The 25,216-nt window shown below is 34.8% G+C and overlaps 2 protein-coding genes across 2 annotated transcripts; both read right to left on the bottom strand.

Moving 5' to 3' along the window:
- Positions 1-1,198: 1,198 nt before the first annotated feature.
- slc25a5 (solute carrier family 25 member 5) lies at positions 1,199-3,593 on the bottom strand. The gene is made up of 4 exons (XM_051127509.1): positions 3,450-3,593; positions 1,979-2,465; positions 1,754-1,894; positions 1,199-1,664 (listed from the first exon to the last, which is right to left on the bottom strand). The coding sequence occupies exons 1-4, from the start codon at positions 3,558-3,560 to the stop codon at positions 1,507-1,509; spliced, it is 897 nt and encodes a 298-aa protein (XP_050983466.1). The 5' UTR covers positions 3,561-3,593; the 3' UTR covers positions 1,199-1,506.
- slc25a43 (solute carrier family 25 member 43) lies at positions 3,462-10,335 on the bottom strand. The gene is made up of 5 exons (XM_051127508.1): positions 9,926-10,335; positions 7,126-7,367; positions 6,773-6,945; positions 5,964-6,098; positions 3,462-5,667 (listed from the first exon to the last, which is right to left on the bottom strand). Exons 1-5 carry the CDS (start codon positions 10,195-10,197, stop codon positions 5,452-5,454), a joined length of 1,038 nt encoding a protein of 345 aa, XP_050983465.1. The 5' UTR covers positions 10,198-10,335; the 3' UTR covers positions 3,462-5,451.
- Between the last annotated feature and the right edge of the window lie 14,881 nt (positions 10,336-25,216).

Below are 25,216 nucleotides of genomic sequence, written 5' to 3' on the forward strand. Positions count from 1 at the left end.
ATTACACTGGAGGAGAGCCATTAGCTTTGCAGTGGTTACAAATCTTAAGTATTTCATTCATGCCTCTTAAATGTTATCGGGTCACCTGCAACACATGGACAGAAGCCCAAGATTAAGCCATTTTTTCCCTTCGATATCTTTCATTGGATTCTTCTCATACACTCAACTTGATTTGCAAAGATATTTGAGGCTTCAGCCAGTCAAGAGTTGAGTAAGGAATCTCCAAATCACCACAAAACCAGTCATAAGGATCAATTTCTTTGAAATGGAGATTCATGCATGATCTGAAAGCAAAATAAGCTTTCTATTGATGTATGGTTTAAGACAGGACAATATTTGGCTGAGATACAATTATTGAAAACTGAGAGTGCAAAAAAAATAGAAATATTGAGAAAAATCACCTTTAAAGTTGTCCAAATGAACTTCTTAGCCATGTATATTACTAATCAAAAATGAAATTGATACATTTACGAAGATATATATCTTCACGGAACATGATCTTCACTTAATATCCAAATGATTTTTGGCATAAAAGGAAAAAAAAAAAAAAAAAAATAATGGGCCAAGACAATGTATTGTTGGCTATTATTACAAATATGCTACTTATGACTGGTTTTGTCATCCAGGGTCACAAATGCAAAAATGCAGATGCACAATTGAAGATGATACTCCAACGTAGGGCTCCAAAAGTCTCCACGTCTTGCAGGACTGAATTACATTGAGGGGCACAAGTGTCCCCTCAGCTGTCCTTGGCTCAGACTCAAGTACAACTCTGGAGGGCCAACAGGGTATGAGGTTGCATCTTAAGAAAATAAAATACTGCCTGACACTCAGGAACATGTTTAAAAGGCATGTGAGAAGTCTAGCCTCTGAATAAACACTCGGACACTTCCAAGTGACAACTCTCTGCCGTGCAGTTTAAAGGTGACTTGTGATTTGTGTTAATACAATGTATAAATTTACACCAATTTCTCAAAATCCAAGACTCTCTAAGCTATAAAAAACAAACAAACAAAAGAAACAAAGGCCTTGGAGGGATTTCTATCCATGAATCATTCTGCTAGTTCATGTTTTTAAAGGGTGGGGACAGAGTTTGTTTGAATTTAAGAACAGGGCGGAAGCCATCCAAACGACTGAATCACAACACCTGTAACGCAAGATATAAATAGTAGAAACAAAAAACAACAAGTAGTTATGGTGTAGGTTCATTCAGTGGGTCTTTATTGATGCTGCATTGACTAAAAACAGACCGGCTGGAAAACAGGTAGATTTTAGTACCTGGCATTCTTGCGCTTTCGTTCCGGGAATGACAGTATGGTGAGGGGAACAAACGAAAAAATAAGATAAACAGGGGCAAAAGAAAACCGCAAAAACAATTTCCCCCAGTACAACTAGTACTGACATACTAGTTGGTCCCTATAAATAAGGCGGAATTTGAGAGTCCTTCCAAATGTACAAGATATGTTACAGTTAAACATCTCACATTGAATGGTGGACAGGAAACGCTTAAATGACCTTCTTCAGCTCATCATACAAGACCAGCACAAAGGCACCACCCATGCCTCTGAGAACATTGGACCAGGCGCCCTTGAAGAAAGCCTTGCCACCTTCATCACGTGCGATCTTCCTCCAGCAGTCAATTGTTCCGCTGTACATGATGTCGGCTGCAACAAAATAAAAAAAAAAAAGATCAATCCACTGCTTTTAACTTGTCAGCTTGTACTGGAAAGTGGTCTTAGAAGTGGTAACTGACCTCCTTTGCGTCCAGACTGCATCATCATACGACGACGGACTGTGTCGAATGGATAGGATGCGAGACCAGCAACAGCGGTCACAGTCTGAGCGATCATCCAGCTGACAACAATGTGGGTGTTCTTGGGATCGGGCAGCATACCTACATACATACAAAAAAGCAGATGTAGTGAATGCATCAACGGCACATATTGACGATGCTACTTCGAGTGTAACGTGGACTCACCCTTGGCTGTGTCATAGATGCCGAAGTAGGCAGCTCTGTAAATGATGATACCCTGCACGGACACATTGAAGCCCTGGTACAGACCTCTGAGGCCATCAGACCTGAAAATCTTCACCAAGCAGTTACCCAGGCCGGTGAACTCTCTTTCTGCTCCAGCCTTGCCGACGTCGGCGGCCAGACGGGTTCTGGCGAAGTCGAGGGGGTAGACGAAGCAGAGGGATGTGGCACCAGCAGCACCACCTGAGGCCAGGTTACCAGCGAAGTATCTCCAGAACTGGGTGCGCTTGTCTACACCATCAAGGAAGACCTTCTTGTACTTGTCCTTGAAAGCAAAGTTGAGGGCCTGGGTGGGGAAGTATCTGATGACGTTTGCCAAGTTTCCTCTCCAGAACGACAGGAAACCTTGCTCCTTGGGAATACGCACCACGCAGTCAATAATGCCCTTGTACTGCTTATCTGCTGTAATCTGTTTGCTAGCATGTTGCACCTGTAAACACAGAAGGAAATCAATGAATGCACACAATACAATGGAAAGCAGTGATTGAAATTGATGAGTTCAAGCCTCCAAGATTACAAAAGTTCAGCAACTAAAATGCAATTGAGTGAAAAATGGTTCAAGAACAAACCCAAGGAGGAACTACGAACACGTGATTATGCTAAACGACAAAAGCCGGCAATGAGTAAAATACGCGATATCTTCCGGTAGGCGGTTTCCAATCAAACTGACCGAAATTCTCTGCAAAAACAACTGAAAAGTTGTAAAACGGTGTGAAAACTAGAAATATCCGACGCGGAGTTAAAATGTTAGTATATGACACGCCCGTAAAACAACGTGTCCTCTTAAACAATACCTAGGACTTCGTCTTCTCTGAGGCGAGCGTTAGCTTTCAAGCTAGCAATAAAGGCCTAGCTATTCACAGGCCTCCCCTTCTCACGACCTTGGCGGATCTGAGGATGCTGGTTTACCGCGTTTCGCGAAAGTGTTTTAAAAGAAATAGAAATACGCATTTCTAAATCCCTACTAAAGCAGCAATTCATTCATCTTTGTTAAATTCCATTCGTTTGGCCTCTCGTTGGTAAGCGGCTGAGGCATTTCTCAGGTTGTTCCTTTAGGGGTGGGTTGGTAAAGGTTACGGAGCACTTAAGGCCTAGTCGATCTAACGAATTATTTAACGACTAACTCGGTTTTAAACGACTAAAACAGCCTTTAGTCACACAAGGATTAAGATTCTCATTTAGTCAAGACATTCCCGGTTTTGTTAGGCGCTATTCATTCAATGATCAATTAAACAAAGCTAGCGTTAATTAAAAAAAATCGCAGATTAAAATATGAAAATGCTCGTTATTTGAAGCGTAAACTCCTTTAGTATTGCATTGTGCTGGTTGTAATCACATTTTAGTCCATTATGTAATCTAGTTTCTTAAAAATCTGGGATTATATAATCCCGCTAATAAAACTGCGTATATTTACCTGAAGCAGCAGTTTGACTCTCTCGATGGGGGCCACGGCGGTTTTCGAGATAGCAGCGGCAATACCACCGGCCAAGAAGTCCTTGGCGAAGGAGATGGCGGTCTCACTCATTGTCGGGTGTTCTTGGAGAGGTGTAGCTTGAAGAGGTCAATCCCGCTCTGCCGCAGGACTAGCGTGGAATGCCGGCTGATTCGAAATGGCCGAATGAAAAGTTGAGAAGAGATTTTTAAAAGGTTCGTCTCGCGAGAGGAAACGCACCGACGCTTCTGTGATCTGATTGGACTGTCGCCTAAACGTCACAGATTCCAGTAGGCGGGGCGTTTTTATGATGACGGAGATGAATGGCTCAAAGTTAGAAAGGTAACCTTAAGCCTTCTCAAGGTGGAAAGCGTAAATGACAACAGGAAGTTTTTAAAACAAAACTGTCCATGCAGTTAATAATTCATGATTCGTCATATTTAAAACGCAACACGTTGTCTTTGTTTTGATGCACACTGACAATACAGCAGGAGAATCAGGATTGTCCAGTTTTTCCTTTCAGCTGTCAAACCAAGTAGTAGTTCTCCAAGGTGACAAGGCATGCATGTTTGTCACTAGCCAGATCGCTCCCTGTCTTTAGTTAATGATCTCCAAGGGCATATGTGTAAGAGAAAAAGGGCCAACATGTCAGTGCAAAGTCCTTCACATGACTTTTGACTGTGGCAAAGCAAGTGACCCATCTGGGAGCATGTGACTACACAACGCAATACAAAATCAATAGTGTCTACATCAGTACTATATCAACTAATGCAATTCAATTTTGTTCTGTATTATACAGTACTATTACACAGGGAATAAAAACATGTGACCCTGGACCACAAAACCAGATGAAATTGAGATTTATACATCATCTAAAGCTGAATAAATAAGCTTTCAATTGATGTATGGTTTGTTAGGATAGGACAATATTTGGCATAAACGCACCTATTTGAAAATCTGTAATCTGAGGGTGCAAAAAAAAAAATCAAAATACGGAGAAAATCACCTTTAAAGTTGTCCAAATGAAGTTTGAAGCAATGCATATAACAACTCAAAAATTAAGTTTTGGTATATTTACAGTAGGAAATGTATAAAATATCTTCATGGAACATATTATATCCTAATGATTTTTGGCATAAAAGAAAAATGGATCAATTTGACCCATACAATGTATTTTTGGCTATTGCTACAAATATACCCGTGCTACTTAAAACTGGTTTTGTGGTCCAGGGTCACATCTGACAAGTATAACACAGTTATAATGCACTAAGATACATTTATTGCTTACACTTCATCATTTTTACAATGTGCTTCAAGATTTAATCTTAATATGTGCCACGTATCGCAATGAAAAACTGAAATACACTTTTAGTAAACAAATCTCGACAGCTGAATCATAATCAGTGGTTAATGGGTTACAGATGAGCAGGATATATATATATTACATTACAATGCAGATTCAAAATCATACTGCCATATATGATCAAATGTGCCAATGCAAAAATCGCACCACAATGTGACCTTAAATGCATGTGGTTTATAAATAACAGAAGGCCTTTAAAAGGCCCAAGAGCTAAATCCAGTAAAAGACTAATACTTTGTTTGACAAAGGCATTGCTCTAAACTGTTGAAATGATGTTCAACATATTTCCTGAGAAGTGATTAAAACAGGTTTTACATTTCCACGTTTTTTTAAAACACACCTTCAGTGAAGTGTAAAGATAAAAGCAATAAATGTCATAACATTGCAATGAAAGAGCACCATTAATACTGTCTCTTAGGTGCACAACTTTCATTTAAGGGCGAGTCTGATCCATTTGAGGTACTGTATGATTCAAGTATGCATGTGCAGAATCTGTAAAATAGCCTAGCGGAAGTTAAATACATTAAGAGGTACAACTGTGAATAACACATCATGCCTTCCAGCAGTAGAAACACCTTATACTCTCAGAGTTCTGTTTATTACTGATGAGTCTTAGATGAGTTACCAACGGTTTCCTATGGATGAACTCTGTGCTTCGTGTGATTTTCTGTTTCTCAGGTAGCGCCTAAACTCCTGCAGTTCATATGGGCCCAGGCTCTGGTCCACGCCTGGTTTCAGCTTGTAGCTTAGCGGAGAAATTATGTAGCCATTCCGGTAAAGGCAGACTTGCTTACACATCTCAAAGCAACTGAAAAGCAGGCCGAAATATGGGACGATCTGTAATGTTAAAATAAAACAGAATATCAGCAACAAGGAAGTTAAAATGCATTATTTATGTAAGGTGTTTCCACAAACACCAATTAAAATATTTACGCATGTTATTTCATGAAGTGGCAGCGCAAGAAACTTAGTTTGTCGTATTAGTTTCATATAATGCAAGATGCAGACTGTTGTTGAAGAAATATGTTACAATACAACCCTGTTAGTCGTAGGACTATTTACATAGAAAACATACAGTGCTTAGGTTATTTTTATCTCGGTCACCACGCAAGCATATATAAAACACACATCACCTTCACCATGTTGGCTGTAAGGCCACTCCAAAGAGCCATGACGCCCTTGTTTTTGATGACCTGTCTGAAGCAGTCTATCATTCCATTAAAATGGACATCAACTCCTCCACAGTGGGGCAAAAGAGGACTCTGGGCCTAGAGTAAAGATTGGAGAAATATTCCTGATCATTAGGAAGTAACTGCATACTTGCATGGAATTCCTTAAGACAAGAATAAGTTACATAAAACTGATTGCCCTACTGTACCACATTCTCCTACGCTTATCTATCCTTAAACCCTCTTGATGTTTGTCCTGTGGGCTGTGTTGACTATGTCTATAGAGACTTTGTTTAGCACCAAACTGAAAGTGTCAGAACATTTAGCAGCTTTGGAAGGTTTATTCCTGACTGTGAAATTTAATAAAAGGAAGATGCAGTACTTTTTGTTTCTAGGTTAGCAAAACAAAACATATAGGAAGCAGATCACATATGTCATTAGGTGTATTATGTGTGAAAGGTCAGCTATCTTTAGACAATTTATCTTTGGCATAGGCAGACGCTGGACACTATGTACATTCTCAGCTGCTGCAGAGCCTTGTGTCCTTCATAATGGTGTCCTGCATTGTTCTGTGTGACCTGTTGCAAAGTTCAATTCATGTTTCTTTAAAACATTTTAATGTTGCATTCTTAACATAAATTTAGGGGTCACAGGTTAAAAAGGTATGAATTTGAAATTGAACAAATTTAGAGAGAGACTTAAGTATGTGACACTGGTAGTATTGTGCCCCCTTGTGGTGAAATACAACAGCAGTATGTTTCAAAGAATCTCACCTGCATCTTCTTTTTAACAGTTTCAAAGGGGAAGGAGAGCGTCTGAGCGACTCCTGCTGCAAGACAGCCATTGATGAAGTTCTGTAAAGACGTAAAGCGAACATGACGCTCCTGCCAAAGCTTATCCAAGTTGACGTACACCGCATAGCAGCCAACGGAGAAGGGAACGGCACCTATCCCACAGTAAACCAAACATTAACTTCCATTAACTTGTGAGTTGAGATCCAGAACTGAAGTAATATTATTAATTACAATATTATGAGCTTGGCTTTGATGTTTTTAAATATTGGTTTAGCTTAATTTGATTATTCTGAGTATTTTTTAAACAAGGATTACAAATGCAAAATGCAAACCTAACACTGTGAGGGAAAAGCCCCGGTAGAGAGTCTGCAGTCCTTCATTTCTGTAAATGATGGAGAGGGAATGCAGCAAGCCTCTGTACGTTGGTTCTTGGCAATTTTGAGCAATAAGTCTGGTTTCAACCACCTCCAGTGGATATGTCGCTAATGCGGCAGATATGCCTGCCAGCCCACCGGCTACTATGGCTCTCCATTGTGAGATCTCACCCAGTTCATCAATATGAAGGTGGACAATACTGCCAAAAATAGAATGAAATTGATAGTTGTGATATTGCAATATAGCAGAATATTATTCCCACAGAACCCTGAGAGTATAAAGCATTTTTGACAAGTTTAGAGATCCAGTCATATCTACCAGATATATCTAACTGATATTTAAAACCTAATTATCTAACTTCAACCTAAACTTTTAATAACTACACTACCAGTCAAGAGTTTTTGAACAGTAAGATTTTTATTGTTTTTAAAGAAGTCTCTTCTGCTCATCAAGCCTGCATTTGATCCAAAGTACAGCAAAAACAGTAAAATTGTGAAATATTTTTACTATTTAAAATAACTGTTTTCTATTTGAATATTTAATTTATTCCTGTGATCAAAGCTACATTTTCAGCATCATTACTCCAGTCTTCAGTGTCACATGATCCTTCAGAAATCATTAATACTTTTATTTAGCAAGGATGCCTTAAATTGATCAAAAGTGATGATAAATGCATCTATAATGTTACAAAAGAACATTATAAATTCATCAAATAATCCTGAAAAAAAAATTACTCAGTTGTTTTCAACATATTAATAATAATACATGTTTTTTGAAAAAAAAAAAAAAAAAAAAAAAAAAAAAAAAAAAACAAGCAAATCAGAATATTAGAATGATTTCTGAAGGACCATAAGACTGGAGTAATGATGCTAAAATTTCAGCTTTGAAATCACAGGAATCAATTACATTTTAAAACATATTCAAATAGAAAACAGTTATTTTAAATAGTAAAAATGTTTCAAAAAGTTTACATTTTTTGCTGTAACAACTTTGGTCCAAATAAATACAGGCTTGATGAGCAGAAAAGACGTATTTAAAAACACTAAAAATCTTACTGTTCAAAAACTTTTGACTGGTAGTGTATATAACTTGTAGCTATGTAGTGTAACCTTAATGGAAAAAGACATCTGTTTTTCTATTATTATTATTGTTTATTTTTATGTTGCATTTATTTGTGAAAAGATAATCAAAATGATTTCTGAAGGATCATGTGACACTGAACACCAGAGTATCAGCTGCTGAAAATTCAGATTTGCCATCACAAATAAATTAAATTTTAAAATATATTAAAATAGAAAACTGCTTATTTACATTTTATTAATGTTTAACAATATTACTGTTGACTGTATTGTGTATATATATAAAAGGCTGACTACTTTGGTTCTAAAATACATAAATAATTTGAAAAATAGCCCAAATCTGAACTTCATCTGTTAAATATAAAATTTATAATTGTATAATTGTTATGTGCTATTATTTTGTGTTATTATATTTATTTATTTGTGTTTTAACACCATATCAGCAACAATGGCTATATTCATGGCAACATTAACCATATCATTTTAATACATCCTTTACCAATTAAAAGCATTTTCTTAAGAAGCAAGATACAAAAACATACAAGTAACAACAAAAGTACTGATAAAAATCACATAGAATCTTTCAATTTAAGTTTTAATTTCTTTTCAATTTAAAAATGTTTTTTTCAAATGTATTTTCTGAGTAAAAACATGGTCTAATATAATTTCAAATTAGACATTCTATTAATATATGTTTTACATCCAAAAAATTCTTACACAAGTCACAAACTGGTTTCTCTTCGCCTTTCAATAAATATGAATGAATACGTGTTTAATATCTAATTCGACATCTTGTATACAAACTGGTCATGTCTATTTTCAAAACAGTAATTACTTATTTTGTGTTATTATATTTAGATATAATAATTCCATAGATTTCATTATAGGTTAATATAGTATTAATAGCATCAGTATAAGAAAATGGTATCCTTTAATAATCAAAATTTTAGTAATCAGCACACAAGCCTGCATTTGAGAGGTACACACATATCTTTTCACAGGAACAGTGTGTTCATACACCCTCCACTCTTTTTCCTGGAATACTGGAACACCATGTACGAGTCTTTCTAAAACTGTTTCCGGTGTTTCCGTTCACCCCCTGCAGCATGTGAAAATACACGTGACCCGCATAACAATAAAGTACCTCTAAGACCAGCCTCTAGTGGGCGTTGCTAGTGCATAGTTTATAACCATGGAAACACAACAGCTGAAATGGGCATTTATGAATGCACATAAATGAAGCCACGCCCATAGGATGACGCTATCATCGTACTGGTTTTCTGAGCTACGTGATTGGTCAAGAACTGAAGGCGTGATGTGTTACGTCACGTTGAACTAATGTAAACCCCCTGCTGTACAATACAAGCTAAGCTAATAAAAGAAAAGAGGAAACTGAAACTATATATATTTTTTAACGATTGCAAGTGTAACTTCTTAAGCATGTTTAAATGCGTCCTCACGTGTTAATATATAATACATGTGTAATTCATTCCTTTTCATCTTCTACTTTTAAACATCCAGCTAACACGTCAACTTCCTGTTGTCTTTGTTTACCATCACAGCTGATCGATAAGTTTATCATATCTTATGAATTGCACAAATCACCGCTACGTACATCAGGCATAAATGTTAACCATCAAGCATTGATTATTAAACATTTAAAAAATCTAATACTTACTTTTTGTAAGTTGCTAAATGTATGGCACTGTAGGGAAACAACCGTAGACAGGAAACCATATTACCCTTCCAGAATGCTCGAAGCCCCTCATTCTGACAAATAAAAACAAAGCTGTGCGTGAAGCCCCGTTTACAGTGAAATGTTCCTATTTGATTCAAAATCTTCACGACTTCCAGAGGCGACGTGACAGTTTTGCTAAAAACCCCGGCAAAGCCGACGCACAGTAAACTTTGAGAACTTGTCAGTCGGTCGTCCTTTTTGACTGTGGCCATACTTCATAAGAAAAACGATTTTCTTCTCCAGCAGCTAAAGGAGAAATAAGAAACGTGTGAAAATGAACACTCTAACGGTTTTGTTTATCATACAGTCATCCAGCTGCAGCGCGACTTGTCATTCAGCGGCCAGTCGCATTGGTGGATATTTTGGTGTAAGGCGGGGTGTGGTTAGTGCAAGAGCAAGTTTGGTTGCATGCAAAATCAATCCATACACAGCTATAGATGGAAAGCAATGCCACAATCCGTATCGTGTTTCTTACAGAGCCACAAACAAATTTAATGTGCAAATTTCTTTTTTGCTTTAGGGGCCAATATAAATCAAATGCATGAATAGATCAGTAGAATAGAAGTTACTTTTAAAAGTAATGCATTACAATTTTGCGTTACTCCCTGAAAAAGTAACTAATTATGTTACTTAGTTACTTTTTATGGAAAGTAATGCGTTATTATACATATACACGGTCTGACTTGAGTTACTCTGGACTTATGCATTATATATTTCATTGTGCAATATTATTTTGATAGCTGAATGTGAATATCTACCTTGAATATATTTATCAATCTGCAATAACTTTTACAATTGCTGTGCAATTTCATTGTAAATCTCTCTCGCGCTATTATAGAAACTGTTTATTCCATCTCATTCTACCCCCCCTCTATCCCCTATTTGCACTACTATAGTTATTTACTGTAACTTTATCTATTGTTATGTTGTATTGTAAATATATTTCTTACATGTTGCACTGAGTAGTGAGATGCTCTTAATCTCATCGTACATGTATATAATGTATATTGTATATGTGTACAGTGACAATAAAAGGCATTCAATTCAATTCAATTATGTTAATTTTGCATTACTTTTTAAATCTGGGCAGGACTTGCTTCTTTGTTTTTAATATAAAACAATTCTAATGTAAAAGCCCTTTTACACCAAAAGTGAAATGAATTCACCTCAGGCTGAAAGAAAAGTACATTCATGCAGGAGAAGATCACTCTTCAGCTATAAAAAAAAAAAAAAAAAAAAAAAATGAAGCACAAATGTTAATTTATCTAAAGTAATTTTTGCTTATTAGTATGGTTGAATTGCATCATTGAAGGTCAGCAGCAGAGACACTGGTTAATGAAATGGGATTAAATACATAAAGGATATTTGTATTATTTAACATATTTAATTATTGTGGGGTTGTGTCATATTCTGAGTTTGCATTTCACTGTTTTTCTTCATTTTGAGGAATACTGAATCTGTTTTTTGTCAGTGAGATGAGTTAATGCATGTTCACATTTAGTCTAGAATACAGTAACATCATGTTTACTCCCAGTTTCCCGACAGGAGACTTGTCAATCAATAAATGGGGAAAAAGTAACTGGCGTTACTTATTTGAAAAAGTAACTTTTTTTAGACATTCAAAAGTAATGCGTTACTTTACTAGTTACTTGAAAAAAGTAATATTATTACGTAACTTGCGTTACTTGTAATGCGTTACCCCCAACACTGGACACATCATATCATTACATAGGCTACATTTCTCTTAGTCTTTGACTGTGAAAAACAATCGCTGTACTACGTATGAAAGCAGACTTTTGTAAAGCCATTTTGTCAGAACCAAATAAAGATACGTTTTTGCACAATATTTGCCCCTGTTGCAGGAGAGATGAATGTAGACATATTATTCCATATTATCCCAATCAAGGATAAATCAGGATAAAATTATGAACATAATAATTTTTTACATCATTTTTTACATTTGTGCTTCTCAAAATATCCAACACACAAAATGTATCGCTATTAGTCTGCCCTAATTATATCAGAACAACGTCTAATATAATAACATATATATAGCTTTGTTTCATAATGAATGTTCATTATGAAACAAATAGAAATTTATTGGTAAATGTAACCCTGGACCACAAAACCAGTCATAAAGGTACATTTTTTGAAAACTGAGATTAATACAGCACCTGAAAGCTGAATAAATAAGCTTTCCAATGATGTATTGTGTGTTAGGACAATATTTCAAAATATTGAGAACATTCTTTAGCAATGCATATTTTTAATCAAAAATTAAGTTTTATGGTAGGAAATTTACATCTTCATGGAACATGATCTTTACTTCCTAATGATTTTTGGCATAAAAGTAAAATCGACAATCATACAATCTATTACTGGCTATTGCTACAAATATGCTACTTATGACTGGTTTTGTGGTCCAGGGTCGCAAACAGCAATTTATTTTCAAAGAACCATTTGATTTCTCTTTCTACCAAATAATAGGTTCTTTCATATAAATTGACTGTACCAATAAATGACCAGCAGATGGCAGTCTTGGCCCAAAAAAACATAAACTCAAGTTACGTTGAATCTATTCGTTGAATCTTCAATTGTTAAATTGAAGTTAAAAGGTTCACTACAAAATAATAAGCTAGCTATCTATGTGCATAAAATATATAGTTTAAAATTAAAAATACAGCTTAAATAATGAAATAAAATGTAATACAGATGCAAGAGGGTCAGTGTTCTTCTCAAGTCTTTTGTACATCGAGTATACATATAACCTTCAGTTTGAATTGAGCAAAATTAGTTGGTTTGGTTGATAAATGTGGAATATTCCATAAATTATAAGATAGAAATATACCAATCACAATTTCCATAGAAAAGTAAAATATCTTTGAAGTTGTGAATGGTAAATTTTTCATTTACCATTCACAAGTACATATTAACATACACTTAAGTTAAAAGGTTTGAGGCCGTAACTTTTTAAAAGAAAGTAATACTTTTATTCATTAAAGTGCATTAAATTGATCAAAAGTGACAATAAAGACATTTATGAGGTTACAAAATATTTGTTTCAAATAAATCCTCTTCTTCTATAAGAAAAAAATAATCACAGTTTTAACCAAATAAAAATATAAACTTCAAAATACTTCAAAATATAATTTATTTCTGTGATGCAAAGCTGAATTTTCAGCATCATTACTTCAGTCTTCAGTGTCACATGATCCTTCAGAAATCATTCCAATATGCTGATTTATTATCAGTGTTGGAACCTGTGATACTTCAGGATTTTTTAATGAATAAATAGTTAAAAAGAACTGCATTTACTCTAAACAGAAGTCTTTACTATCACTTTTTATCAATTTAACATCCTTGCTGAATAAAAGTATTAATTTCTTTCAAATAAAGAAAGAAAGAAAAAAAAATAATAGCGTATATTGTTAGAAAAGATTCCTATTTTGAATAAATGCTGTTCTTTTTAACATTTTATTCATTAAAGAATCCTGAAAAAAAGTATCACAGGTTCCAAAAAAAATATTAAGCAGCACAACTGATCATAAATCAGCATATTAGAATGATTCCTAAGGATCATGTGACACTGAAGACTAGAACAATGATGCTAAAAATTCAGCTTTGCATCAAAAGAATAAATTCAATTTTAAAGTATATTAAATAGGAAAACCACTATTTTAAATTGCAATAATATTTCACAATATTACACGTTTTTATGTATTTTAATCAAATAAACACAGATGAGCAGAAAAGACTTCTTTTAAAAACATCACAAATCTTACTGATCCCAAAGTATATACACTTTTTTCAGTGTATATACTTTCTATTTTATCAACAAATAGACAAAATATGTTAAGTGTCAAGCAATGTCTTATGACGATGGACAGTCTGCTGGTCAGACAGCCAGCAGATGGCAGTCTTTACCCAAAACCTTTACCCAAAAAAAGAGTACATTCATAAATGAGATGCTGTTAACCTCTCCTATTATGAAGTGATGTATATAAAGTATTATTAATATATGAAAGAGAAAGCATATGTGCAATATATTCTCATTCAGATTTTTATGTTAACAACATGTTGCAATCATTTCAACGCATTCATAATCTCATATAATTATTAGTAGAGCAATTCACAGTATATAAAAGCAGAAGCACTGTTTTATTACTTAGGGATGAATCTGCCATCTGCAACCGTATCAGTTTAGAGGGGAACTTGTCTTGTTTAAAAATCTCATGGCTTCATTTTATCACTTAGAGTAAGCATTCAGTAAAATACATGTAAAAGGGTGTTAGGTTTTATCTTCAAAGCAGACACTGCTTTTTTGGGTGTTCTGTTTGTGTCGCTATCTTATAATCCACCAAACTGTTTACTTACGTAAACAATCACTCCATGCCAGTCATACCTTCAAACCCTTCACGACAACAAACACAATAAAGGATGCCACATTGCGGCATGTTGCCCTATGTATGAAAATGAGCACATGAGTCCCCCTAATTTCCCAGCAGGGTCTTGTAGTTCCTTTCCTGTTAGGGCTAGTGTTTGTTTTCAGCCTGTATCCCCCTGCGATGTGCGCCTCCCTCCCCTGCTGAGTCGACAACCTCAGCTGCCTGTGAAGATCCCACCTCCTGTCTGTAGCTGGGCCACTTGGCTTTTTCACAAAGGCTACTGGAATAACAGTGCCCCGAGAAGGAAATGACAGTCTGTTCAAAAGAGCCAACAGCATTGCGTTGGGGGGGCTGGTATTGTTTTAGAGATGTTGTATCATTGCATATTGATGGATTTTTCAAAATTCGATAGTCAAGTTAACCCAGGTTGCAGCATAGATGGTCAAACCCTAAACAGCCTGGGAGTTACTATATTTACACATTCAATATTTACAGTCACGTCAACTGTCATTGTGATCTGACCGCAGTGAGAACGAGCGAATTTTCAGCCCTCAGAAGCAGTAAAAGTCCCGGCACTTCCTTTGTATGTGACAAGGAGGACTCCTTTGATCTTTCAGTCATATGTATGCGGCTCCAATGGCAAGATAATGGAGTGATACTTATGAAAGATCAGGTGTGAAGTGTGCGCATGTGCTGGATCTTATCAATTAGTGGACGAGCCACTTGACAAGACGGACACATTGTGTGCTACCGGGAGAAAATATCTTCTCGGGCCCCTTTAATGTGTGTTCTCACCTTTGTTTATTCACTGTTAGCTATCCTTGCCCGCCTCCTCTGTGATCTGCATCTACTATAGTGGATAGGGCACTGACTTCCTCTTGAATTCACACAGTGGCCTTCCTGACTCTGTGTCCTGGACTTATTAACCCGGGAACTTCCAGAGCTCCTTTGTCTTGCTCTTCTCTATACTTTAGGGGGCTGTGAGCGGAGGGGACGGCTATTGTCATTCACTGTATGCCATGCGCAAGTCTGCCCTTGATCCCTGGCTTTGAAATGGAGTGCTGGAGGAAGAGAGACTGACTCTTTCTCGCCCTCTTTAATCTATATTATTAGAAAAGGTTCCTGCTCACAAATGATGCTTAAATGTTCTTTGCAGTTGAATATGCTTATTGAAATAATGTAAGCTCATCTGGAGGTCCTCCACAACCCTCAGCCTGCATGATATGATCTGTTGTGAACATAAAGTGTCAAAAGAGGGCGCTCTTTGTCAGACTGAGACACCGGAGACAGGCCTCCTCCTGCAAACTGGTGCCAGGCCAGAGACAAGAGCAATAAAGTTCTCACCTCATTATCAAGAACACAGCCACATCACAGCCCTCTGCCAGGTGGGAAGGGGGAGAGATAGGGGGATGTAGAGATAATCTGAAAAAAAAAGAAAAAGAAAAGGCTGATCTGACACCCTTCACCTGGTAATACTGCAGATAGTTGACTAATGCACTCCACAGAATGGGAATATTTTTATAAAGAGAATATTTTTGTAATATATTGTGTCCTGTTTTGTAGTGATTAAGTATAGTAAACACTCTAATAAACATAATGTGAAATATGAAAAATAATGTTTTGTTCATCTTCTGACATGCTTTTGACATGCTAAATACACTGCCGGTCAAAAGTTTTTGAACAGTAAGATTTTTAATGTTTTTAAAGAAGTCTCTTCTGCTCACCAAGCCTTTATTTTATTCCAACGTACAGCAAACACAGTAAAATTTTGAAATAATTTTTTACTATTTAAAATAGCTGCTTTCTATTTGAATATATTTTAGAATGTAATTTATTCCTGTGATTTCAAATTAGAATTTTTACCTTTTACTCCAGTCACATGATACTTCAGAAATCATTCTAATATTCTGATTTGCTGCTCAAAAAACATTTATTATTATTATTATTTTGTTGAAAACAGCTGAGTAGGATTTTTTCAGGTTTCTTTGATGAATAGAAAGTTCAGAAGAACAGCATTTATCTGAAATAGAAATCTTTCATAACATTATAAATGTCTTTATCATCACTTTTGATAAATTTAAAGCATCCTTGCTAAATAAAAGTATTAATTTCTGTGTTTCTTTACCAAAAAAAAAAAAATAAAAATACTGATTCCAAGCTTTTTAACGGTATAGGAATATGTTTTCTGAAGGATCATGTGACTAAAGTAATGAAGCTAAAAAATCAGCTTGAAAATCACAGGAACAAATTTATTTTTATTTTTATTTTAAAATATATTTAAATAAAATAAAACAGCTATTTTAAATAGTACAAATATTTCAAAATTGTACTGTTTTGCTGTACATTAGATTACATAAATGCAGGCTTGGTGAGCAGGAGAGACTTCTTTAAGAAAACATTAAAAATCTTACTTTTCAAAAATGTTTGACTGGCAATGTATTAAACATGTCAAAAGCATGTCAGAAGATCTTTATAGAAAGATCTTTGGATCTTTCTATTCATCAAAGAATCCTGAAAAAAAAATTACTTAACTGTTTTAAATAAATAATAAAATAATAAAAATAAAAATGTTTCTTGGACAGCAAATCAGCATATTAAAATGATTTCTGAAGGATCATGTCACACTGAAGACTGGAGTAATGATGCTGAAAATATAGCTTTAATCACAGGAATAAATTGCATTTTAAAATATATTCAAATAGAAAGCAGTTATTTTAAACAGTAAAAATATTTCACAATATTACTGTTTTTGCTGCATTTTGGATCAAATAAATGTAGGCTTGGTGAGCAGAAGAGACTTCTTTAAAAAACATTAAAAATATTTTGACTGGTAGTGTATATATACATGATGTTAATATGTTGTTAAATTATTAAGATATTAACTTTAATTTGAGGGGACCTCAAAGTAGTTTGACTGACAAAAAAAGTTTGGGAATCACTGTTAGTGGGAATTTAGATCCGTGTTAATATTTCCTCACGAAGAATAATTACTATGCGCACTGAGAAGCTTTCATGAGAGCCATTTAGTTATAGAGGCTTGCAAAGTGCTAGATAGACCTGGGCTCCTAGCAGCTGGTGTCCTCCTATCTTTACATGTACAACCAATAAATCAATATCAAATCTAGCAGGAAGCCAGATGGCCTCCCTCCAGACCCTCGACGTAGTTGGTCACAGGTCTCTCAAAGCCAGCATGGCTACTGTAAGTCAGACCAACAGAGAGGAGCCTTTGAAGGCTTAGACATTCAACAAGGAGGCTATGAATGACTAAAGGGGACAAATAAGCTGTTACGACTCGGGTCAGATCAGTGTTTGTGTTTCTCTGAACATCAAAGGCCCGAGACTGTTTGATATGCAGCCCCCACACCTTGATCCAGAGCCGGGACAGGTAATGGGGTGGAGTAGTCCATTGAGTAACAAGGAGGGGGGGCTTGTAGAGTCCTCCTCATAGGTCTTGCTGTAGGGCAACCAATTCAGACAAAGAATCTTTTAGGGCCTCCGACTCCCTACGGAGCAGTCGGCCCCATGAAACCATGAGCATCTTCTGCTCAGGGCTGCGGCCCGTACCAGGACCTGGTTATATGGGCCTCTCTGTGGTCCTAATGGGACTTGTGCATTCAGTGTTCGGTACTGAAACAGATAAATAATAAAGCAACCTTTTTTTTTTTTTTAAATAAACCCAATATTTGAATATATTTTAAAATGTAATTTATTCCTGTGATTTCAAAGCTGAATTTTAGCATTACTCCAGTCACATGATCCTTCAGAAATCATTCTAATATTCTGATTTGCTGCTCAAAAACATTTAATATTATTATGTTGAAAACAGCTGAGTAGAATTTTTTCAGGGTTTTTTTAAATGAATAGAAAGTTCAGAAGAACAGCATTTATCTGAAATAGAAATATTTTACATATTATTACAAATTTTACAAAATATTGTAGTATTACCAATATTACAAATTTCTTTATCATCACTTTTGATCAATTTAAAGCATCCTTACTAAATAAAACATTTCTTGAACAGAAAATCAGCATATTAAAATGACTTCTGAAGGACAAAATGACACTGAAGACTGGAGTAATGATGCTGAAAATGTAAATTTGATCACAAGTATAAATTAAATTTTAAAATATATTCAAATAGAAAACAGTTATTTTAAATAGTAAAAATATTTCTAAATATTACTGATTTTGCTGTACTCTGGATCAAATAAATGCAGGCTTGGTGAGCAGAAGAGACTTTTTAAAAAAAAAAAAAAAAACACATTAAAAACATTACCGTTCAAAAACTTTTGACTGGTAGTGTATACAGTACTTCATGGTACTTCCATAGATGCTACCATCATAGTTATTTTATTTTATTTTAATTTTTACTTACCAAGGATGCAAGGATCAAGTCACAGTAAATGTTTTACAAAAGATTTTATTTCAAATAAATGGTGTTCTTCTGAATGTTCTATTTAGAAAAAAAAAAAGAATCAGGTTCCGCAAAAAATATCAAGCAGTTTTCAACACTGATAATAACATAAAATGTTTCTTCTGCAGCAAATTAGTATATTAGAATTTCTGAGGGATCATGTGACACTGAAGACTAGAGTCATAAATGCTGATAATTTTGCAGGAATAAATTACATTTTAAAATATATTCAAATCAAAAGCAGTTATATTAAATTGTAAAAATATTTCACTATTTTTACGGTATTTTTTGGTCAAATAAATACAGCCTTTGTGAGCAGTAAGATTTAGGTTAAAATAAATCTTACTGACCTTGTTAATAGCATACCTTTTAACTACACCCATCTTCACGTTAGACATAATCTAGTGTTTAGTATGCCAGTGTTATTGGCTTTTCTTGACTACATCTAAAAAACCTAAATTTGAATGAAAGGCTACTTTCGTCATAATTAAAACAACAGCACATAAGCTTGTAAAACCATTATAAGACACAGTTTTTTCCAAAAACACAGCAGTATGCGCCAGGGTTTTACACAGATGATGTTGCAATTTTAAAAGCAAGACCCAAAAAACTAGTTAAACAGTAGTTTGATTGAATGGCTGTTCACAGAGGAGTGTGAAATGCCAGCTCTATGGTGAGGTGTGACTAGGGTGAAGGGGGCAGCTCTGGCCTTTGTGTAACTCCCAGGCTGAATGTGCGGCGGCTATTGTTCAGGCACGACCGCCTGGCCTCTCAGTCTCTCTCCTCCACAGCTTTGTCCAGAGCTGCATGACCACTTCCTTAACCCGGGTCAGGGCAAGGTCGTGACTTTGGTAACTTACCCCTAGACCGTCTGCGCCGTCTGCACATCCATAAATGCATAAATGTTCAGTCAGGCTGACTTTGAAATACACTTGAATACCTACCAGGGAGCAAAAAGAGTTCTATTCAGCTGTTTTTTAATGGTAGAAAAATTATACTAGACTGAATGAATTTATAGCTTAATAAATAATAATTTACGTAAATCACTGAAAGTGTACGTAACATGCTCAGATTTACAATGTTGAATTAACCCCCCTGTTAACCCTAATGAGCACTTCTAACTGTGAAGGCACAGGTCAGTCTGGTCTCTTTCTCTTGTTCCAAGGCCTGTGAAGAATGAAAGCCCTTGTCTGTTGATAAGAAGAGGAAAGGCTAAAGTGCTTAAAGGCATGGTATACACAGTTTTGGTACTTTGAAGAAGGAGGGGAGGTATATCGGCTGATAAAGATCACCGTGGGTCTTTGATCTTTAAGAAACTGATAAGAAGTTACCAAGTGGCATGCTGGGTGGACAAGCAGGCCCACATGACAGGTACAAACAAGCAAACACAGCCCCAGAGGTGATGTCTGCAAGGAGAACCAGATAGCTACAGGAGGAATGGCAGATGGGCAATTAGCCATTCGCTTTGGAGTGAAGTGGAGTGAAAAGTTAACACAGCACACTTGCCTCAGTGAGCAAAGTACTTTAGACTTATATTAGATATGTTATGCATGAGTAGAGGGCATTATTTATGACTTAAAACATTGTTTGCCTAATGTAAATAACTAACTTCCCTTTCAGCAGAATCACCTTTTCCAGAACTCAACGAAACTGCGCACTGAATCAAAGGCATAAATACATTTGGCCAGTTTGATTGTTAAAGTGACACTCAATGTCAAACTAAAGCGTAGCGGGGGTGGGCTGTGTCTGCGTGCTCCCTAGGCGCTAATTTAGGGCCTGCATGTGGATGCCAGACAGAGCCTGAAGTCTGGGGGTGCAAGCTGCGGCCTGAAACAGATGCCTTGCTGTCTGGCCGAGGGAGGAGGGGGGTCTGTGTTGAATAAGATGTGGGGAACTGCCTGTGGAGTTAATGTGCTTTCATTGGTCCTCCTAGCAACAGAGATGTACTATTCACTGCACCTGCACCAGGTCTGTAAGTGTGCGTATGTTAGGAGAACGATGAAGGATGTTACAGTGGATGTCTGTGAGTATGTGTGTATGTGATTATGTATATTGGCTTGCACATGTTATATATTGAAAGGTAGGAGAGGTCATACCCGCAAATTACATTAGTGGCAGACTCTTCTCTATTGTGGTGACAATGCACTCTTGCAATCCACACACTTTGAGACTATAAGCAAAACATGCTTTGTGTTAATAAAACAAAAATAAATAAATAAGAAAAAAAACAGAAATAAAATAAAATCAGTTATAGACTGGAAAGCGAGGGCAAGCGATTTATAAAATAAAATGAAATGAAATGAAATCCATTCATCCAGGATAAATGAATAAAATGAAATAATAAAATAAATAGAAATAAAATAAAATAAATCTGTGATAGACTGACCATTCATCCAGGACAAGTGGATTGAATGAAATGAAATAAAATAAATCTGTGATGAACTGACCATTCATCCAGGACAAGTGGATTGGAAAATAAGTGGATGGATGATTAAAATAAAATGAAAATAAAATAAAATAAAATAAAAACCAATGAATAGATAAACAAAATAAAATAAATTTTAATTAAATTATAAAATAAAATAAAAAATAAAATAAAATACATCAAGGACAAATGAATGTAATGAATGTATGCATAATAAAATGAATAAATAAAATAAAAAAAATAAATTAAATAATAAAATAACCATTAATCCAGGACAAGTGGATTGTAAAATAAAATAAAGTAAAATAAACTGGTCATCCATCCAGGACAAATGAATAAAATAAAATAAAATAAAATAAAATAAAATAAAATAAAATAAAATAAAATAAAATAAAATAAAATAAAATAAAATATCTGTGATGGACTGAGCATTTACCCAGGACAAGTGGATTGAAAACTGATCAAATAAAATAAAATAAAATAAAATACCCATTTATCCAGGACAAGTGGACTAAAAAAAATAATTAATGGATGAATCAAATCAAATCAATAAAATAAAATAAAATAAAATAACCATTCATCCAGGACAAGTGGATGAATCAAATCAATAAAAATGAAATAAAATGAAAGTAAAGTATAACTGACTGGTCATCCATCCAAGGCAAATGAATTAAATAAATAAATAAAATAAAATAAAATAAAATAAAATAAAATAAAATAAAATAAAATAAAATAAAAAAATAAAATAAAATAATCTTTGATGGACCTGACTGTTTATACAGAACAAGGGGATTGGAAAATGAATGAATGGATGAATCAGATCAGATCTGTGGTGCATCTGACCATGACCAGAAGTTTGGAAAATGTATAGCTAAAATAAAATCAAATCCTTATATTAAGATTTCAGGCTTAAATATTAAGTCTAATTTCATGGCCCAACGACAAGGACAATTAAAAGAATTAAGACGTAAGAGCCTTCATTATCAGTTCCCTCCTACAGACATCAAAAGACACATACAGTGAGAGTCCAGCTGCCCCGGTGGTGTGACTTTCTTCTCTCACACTGCTGTTTGTGTTGAGGATGTTTACCGATCCCAGGAAAGACAAACAGGTTCATTCTTATTTGTGGTAGTCGTGCTCAAACAGTGGAGCCAATAGGACTGATTCAGCAAAAGGGTCAGTCTGTTACTCATTGTTGCCATTGTTGTTTTTCGTTTCCTTTCACGTTAGCTGCGTCTTCATACACACAGACGTTCTCGTCAACAGCCAGGGTCACAACTGGAATGTTTTAGCATACAGTGGCTATATGTAGGAAAATGCATTTCTGTTGTATTCACATGTGATGTATTGTACCAATATCAGATCCTACTGTGGTTATAAATGCCAATCAGTTTATAGATAGAGACTGTACATTTTTACATAACTTACCACAGCCACGATGACAAGCTTTTACTGTCAGTCATCCATTGTGAGTGTAAACACCTGGGGACAGCTGCACAAATGTGGCACTCGCACAGCTGATCTCTGCATAGGAAAACAATTTTATTTAGCTTGCTTTTGATAGAGCAATTTAACTCACATGTGCATTGTTGGGTCACAAAGCGTTGCTGAACAACAATCTCACACAACAACATTTTAGTACGAATGACAAATATAAAAAACATTTATATGATTCACTGCAAAACCAGCTTTTGTTTGTCATAATGCCTCTAGGTTTGACCTGGATTATTTTCTAATGATTGTGTAATTTATAATGGACACTACTTAGTAGTATTTTGAGAAATGGACAACATTATGAAACAAAGCAATGTCTTGAACAGTGATTGGTTTGATAAGCAATAGTCATTGTCTGTGCTGGACTTACAGGGGTGTAAATCACAGAGGGAACAAGCCTCAGCGCAGAGGTTTTATGAGGGGATACTTCCCTTGCATCCTGCAGGGGGTAGAAGCCGTCACTGTTTAAGTGTCAAAGAGCTTTTAACTGGCAGGATCACAAACAAAGAATTATTACTTTATTGGACATCATTTAGAAAGACTTTTTTTTTCCACTCGCTCCGATTTCTAGTTTAACACACAGGAGTTACGTGCTTAAAATAATAATAATTATTCAAAGTTTAATTCGAGATCTTCTGCTGGGTTGTCAATGTAAGCCACTCAGAGAATTTAGCAAAGATCCTTGCAATTAATTTAATTATGCATCCATAAAACAATTATACACATGAACTGTTTGAACGAGGAGGACACTTAACAGCTAGACAAGTGCATTATACTAAAATGAATGATGGTCATACAAGTTCAAACTTCAGCTACTCTCACAGACGCTAATGAATTGCTGACACTAAACAGTAACACTATTGTCAAAACATGTGGGGAATGCATAATATTCATAGCTACAGTCATACAGAAGACGGTCCTCCAGATTAATAAAATGTGACCCTGGACCATAAAACCAGTCATAAGTGTCCATTTTTTTAAATTAAGATTTATATATCATCTGATAGCTAAATAAATAAGGTTTCCGTTTGTTACAATAGGACAATATTTGGCCTCAACTATTTGAAAATCTGGAATCTGAGGGTGCAAAAAAATCTAAATATTGAGAAAATCACCTTTAAAGTTGATAAAATTAAGTCCTTAGCAATGCATATTACTAATCAAAAATTATGTTTTGATATATTTATGGTAGGACATTTACAAAATATCTTCACGGAACATGATCTTTACTTAACATCCTAATGATTTTTGGGATAAAAGAAAAATTGATAACTACTTATGACTGGTTTTGTGGTTCAGGGTCTCAAATTAGATTAAATGAATCTATTGAGATTTGTGTACATGGGAGACTGGGGGTAGTTGTTGACACTCTTTTGAATTAGAATAATATTAGAAAATTTAACTTTAAACTCAATTAAAATAAAAATGTCAGTATTATATTTTGTTTAGTAAAAATTTTAGTACAATAAAACATCTGGAAAACATCCAGACAAGTGTCAACAATATAATGAAGAAAGTTTTTAACTAAACTGTGTGTCATAAATGTCAAGTCATACTTTATTGGGTCTGTTTATAAGCTGTTGTGTGTTTTATATTTAGTAATTTTATCAAATGTACACTACCAGTCAAACGTTTTTGGACAGGAAGATTTTTTAAATGTTTTTTAAAGAAGTCTCTTCTACTCACCAAGCCTGCATTTATTTGATCCAAAGTACAGCAAAAACAGTACAATTTTGAAATATTTTTACTGTTTAAAATAACTGCTTTCTATTTGAATATTTTTCGAAATGTAATGTATTCCTGTGATTTCAAAGCTGAATTTTTAGCATAATTTCTCCAGTCACATGATCCTTCAGAAATCATTCTAATATTCTGATTTGCTACTCAAAAAACATTGAAATGTTGAAAACACCTGAGTAGATTTTTTTTTCAGGTTTCTTTGACGAATAGAAAGTTCAGAAGAACAGCATTTATCTGAAATAGAAATCTTTTGTAACATTGTAAATGTCTTTATCATAACTTTTGATCAATTTAAAGCATCCTTGCTAAATAAAAATATTAATTTCTATCATTTCTATTTAAAAAAATATACTGACTCCAAGCTTGGTATAGTGTATAATGTTACAAAAGCTTATTTATTTATTTTTTTTAAATTAATAGATCTTCCTATCAAATATTGATGATAATAAAAATAATACAACTGTTTAAAATAGATTTAATTTTTAAAAATATATTCAAATAGACATCAGTTCTTTTAAATAGTAAAAATATTTCACAATATTACTGCTTTTGCTGTATTTTGGATCAAATAAATGCATGCTTGGTGAGCAGAAGAGACTAATTAACAAAAAAACAAAAACAAAACTTAAAAATATTAAAAACTTTAAAATCCAAAAACGTTTGACTGGTAGTGTAAGCTTATTGCATTGTATTGTATTGTATAGTATTTATTTATTTATCACCTATATTGTATATTGTTTGGTAGCCACATACACTTTATTTAAAGCAAATCA

This window comes from Labeo rohita, chromosome 14 (assembly GCF_022985175.1).
Source record: "Labeo rohita strain BAU-BD-2019 chromosome 14, IGBB_LRoh.1.0, whole genome shotgun sequence".
Classification (NCBI taxonomy): Eukaryota; Metazoa; Chordata; class Actinopteri; order Cypriniformes; family Cyprinidae; genus Labeo; species Labeo rohita.

Bases quoted from the DNA above. Each gene is read 5' to 3' on its own strand.
- slc25a43 (XM_051127508.1), bottom strand. From the start codon at position 10,197: ATGGCCACAGTCAAAAAGGACGACCGACTGACAAGTTCTCAAAGTTTA. The intron at 6,946-7,125 runs GTTTGCATTTTG...ACTGTGGGATAG, and splicing joins CTTTTCCCTCACAGTGTTAG to GTGCCGTTCCCTTCTCCGTT. The intron at 5,668-5,963 runs GTGATGTGTGTT...TTAACATTACAG, and splicing joins TTACAGCCAACATGGTGAAG to ATCGTCCCATATTTCGGCCT.
- slc25a5 (XM_051127509.1), bottom strand. From the start codon at position 3,560: ATGAGTGAGACCGCCATCTCCTTCGCCAAGGACTTCTTGGCCGGTGGT. The intron at 2,466-3,449 runs GTAAATATACGC...CTGTGTTTACAG, and splicing joins GAGTCAAACTGCTGCTTCAG to GTGCAACATGCTAGCAAACA. The intron at 1,665-1,753 runs GTCAGTTACCAC...ATTTTGTTGCAG, and splicing joins GCAGTCTGGACGCAAAGGAG to CCGACATCATGTACAGCGGA.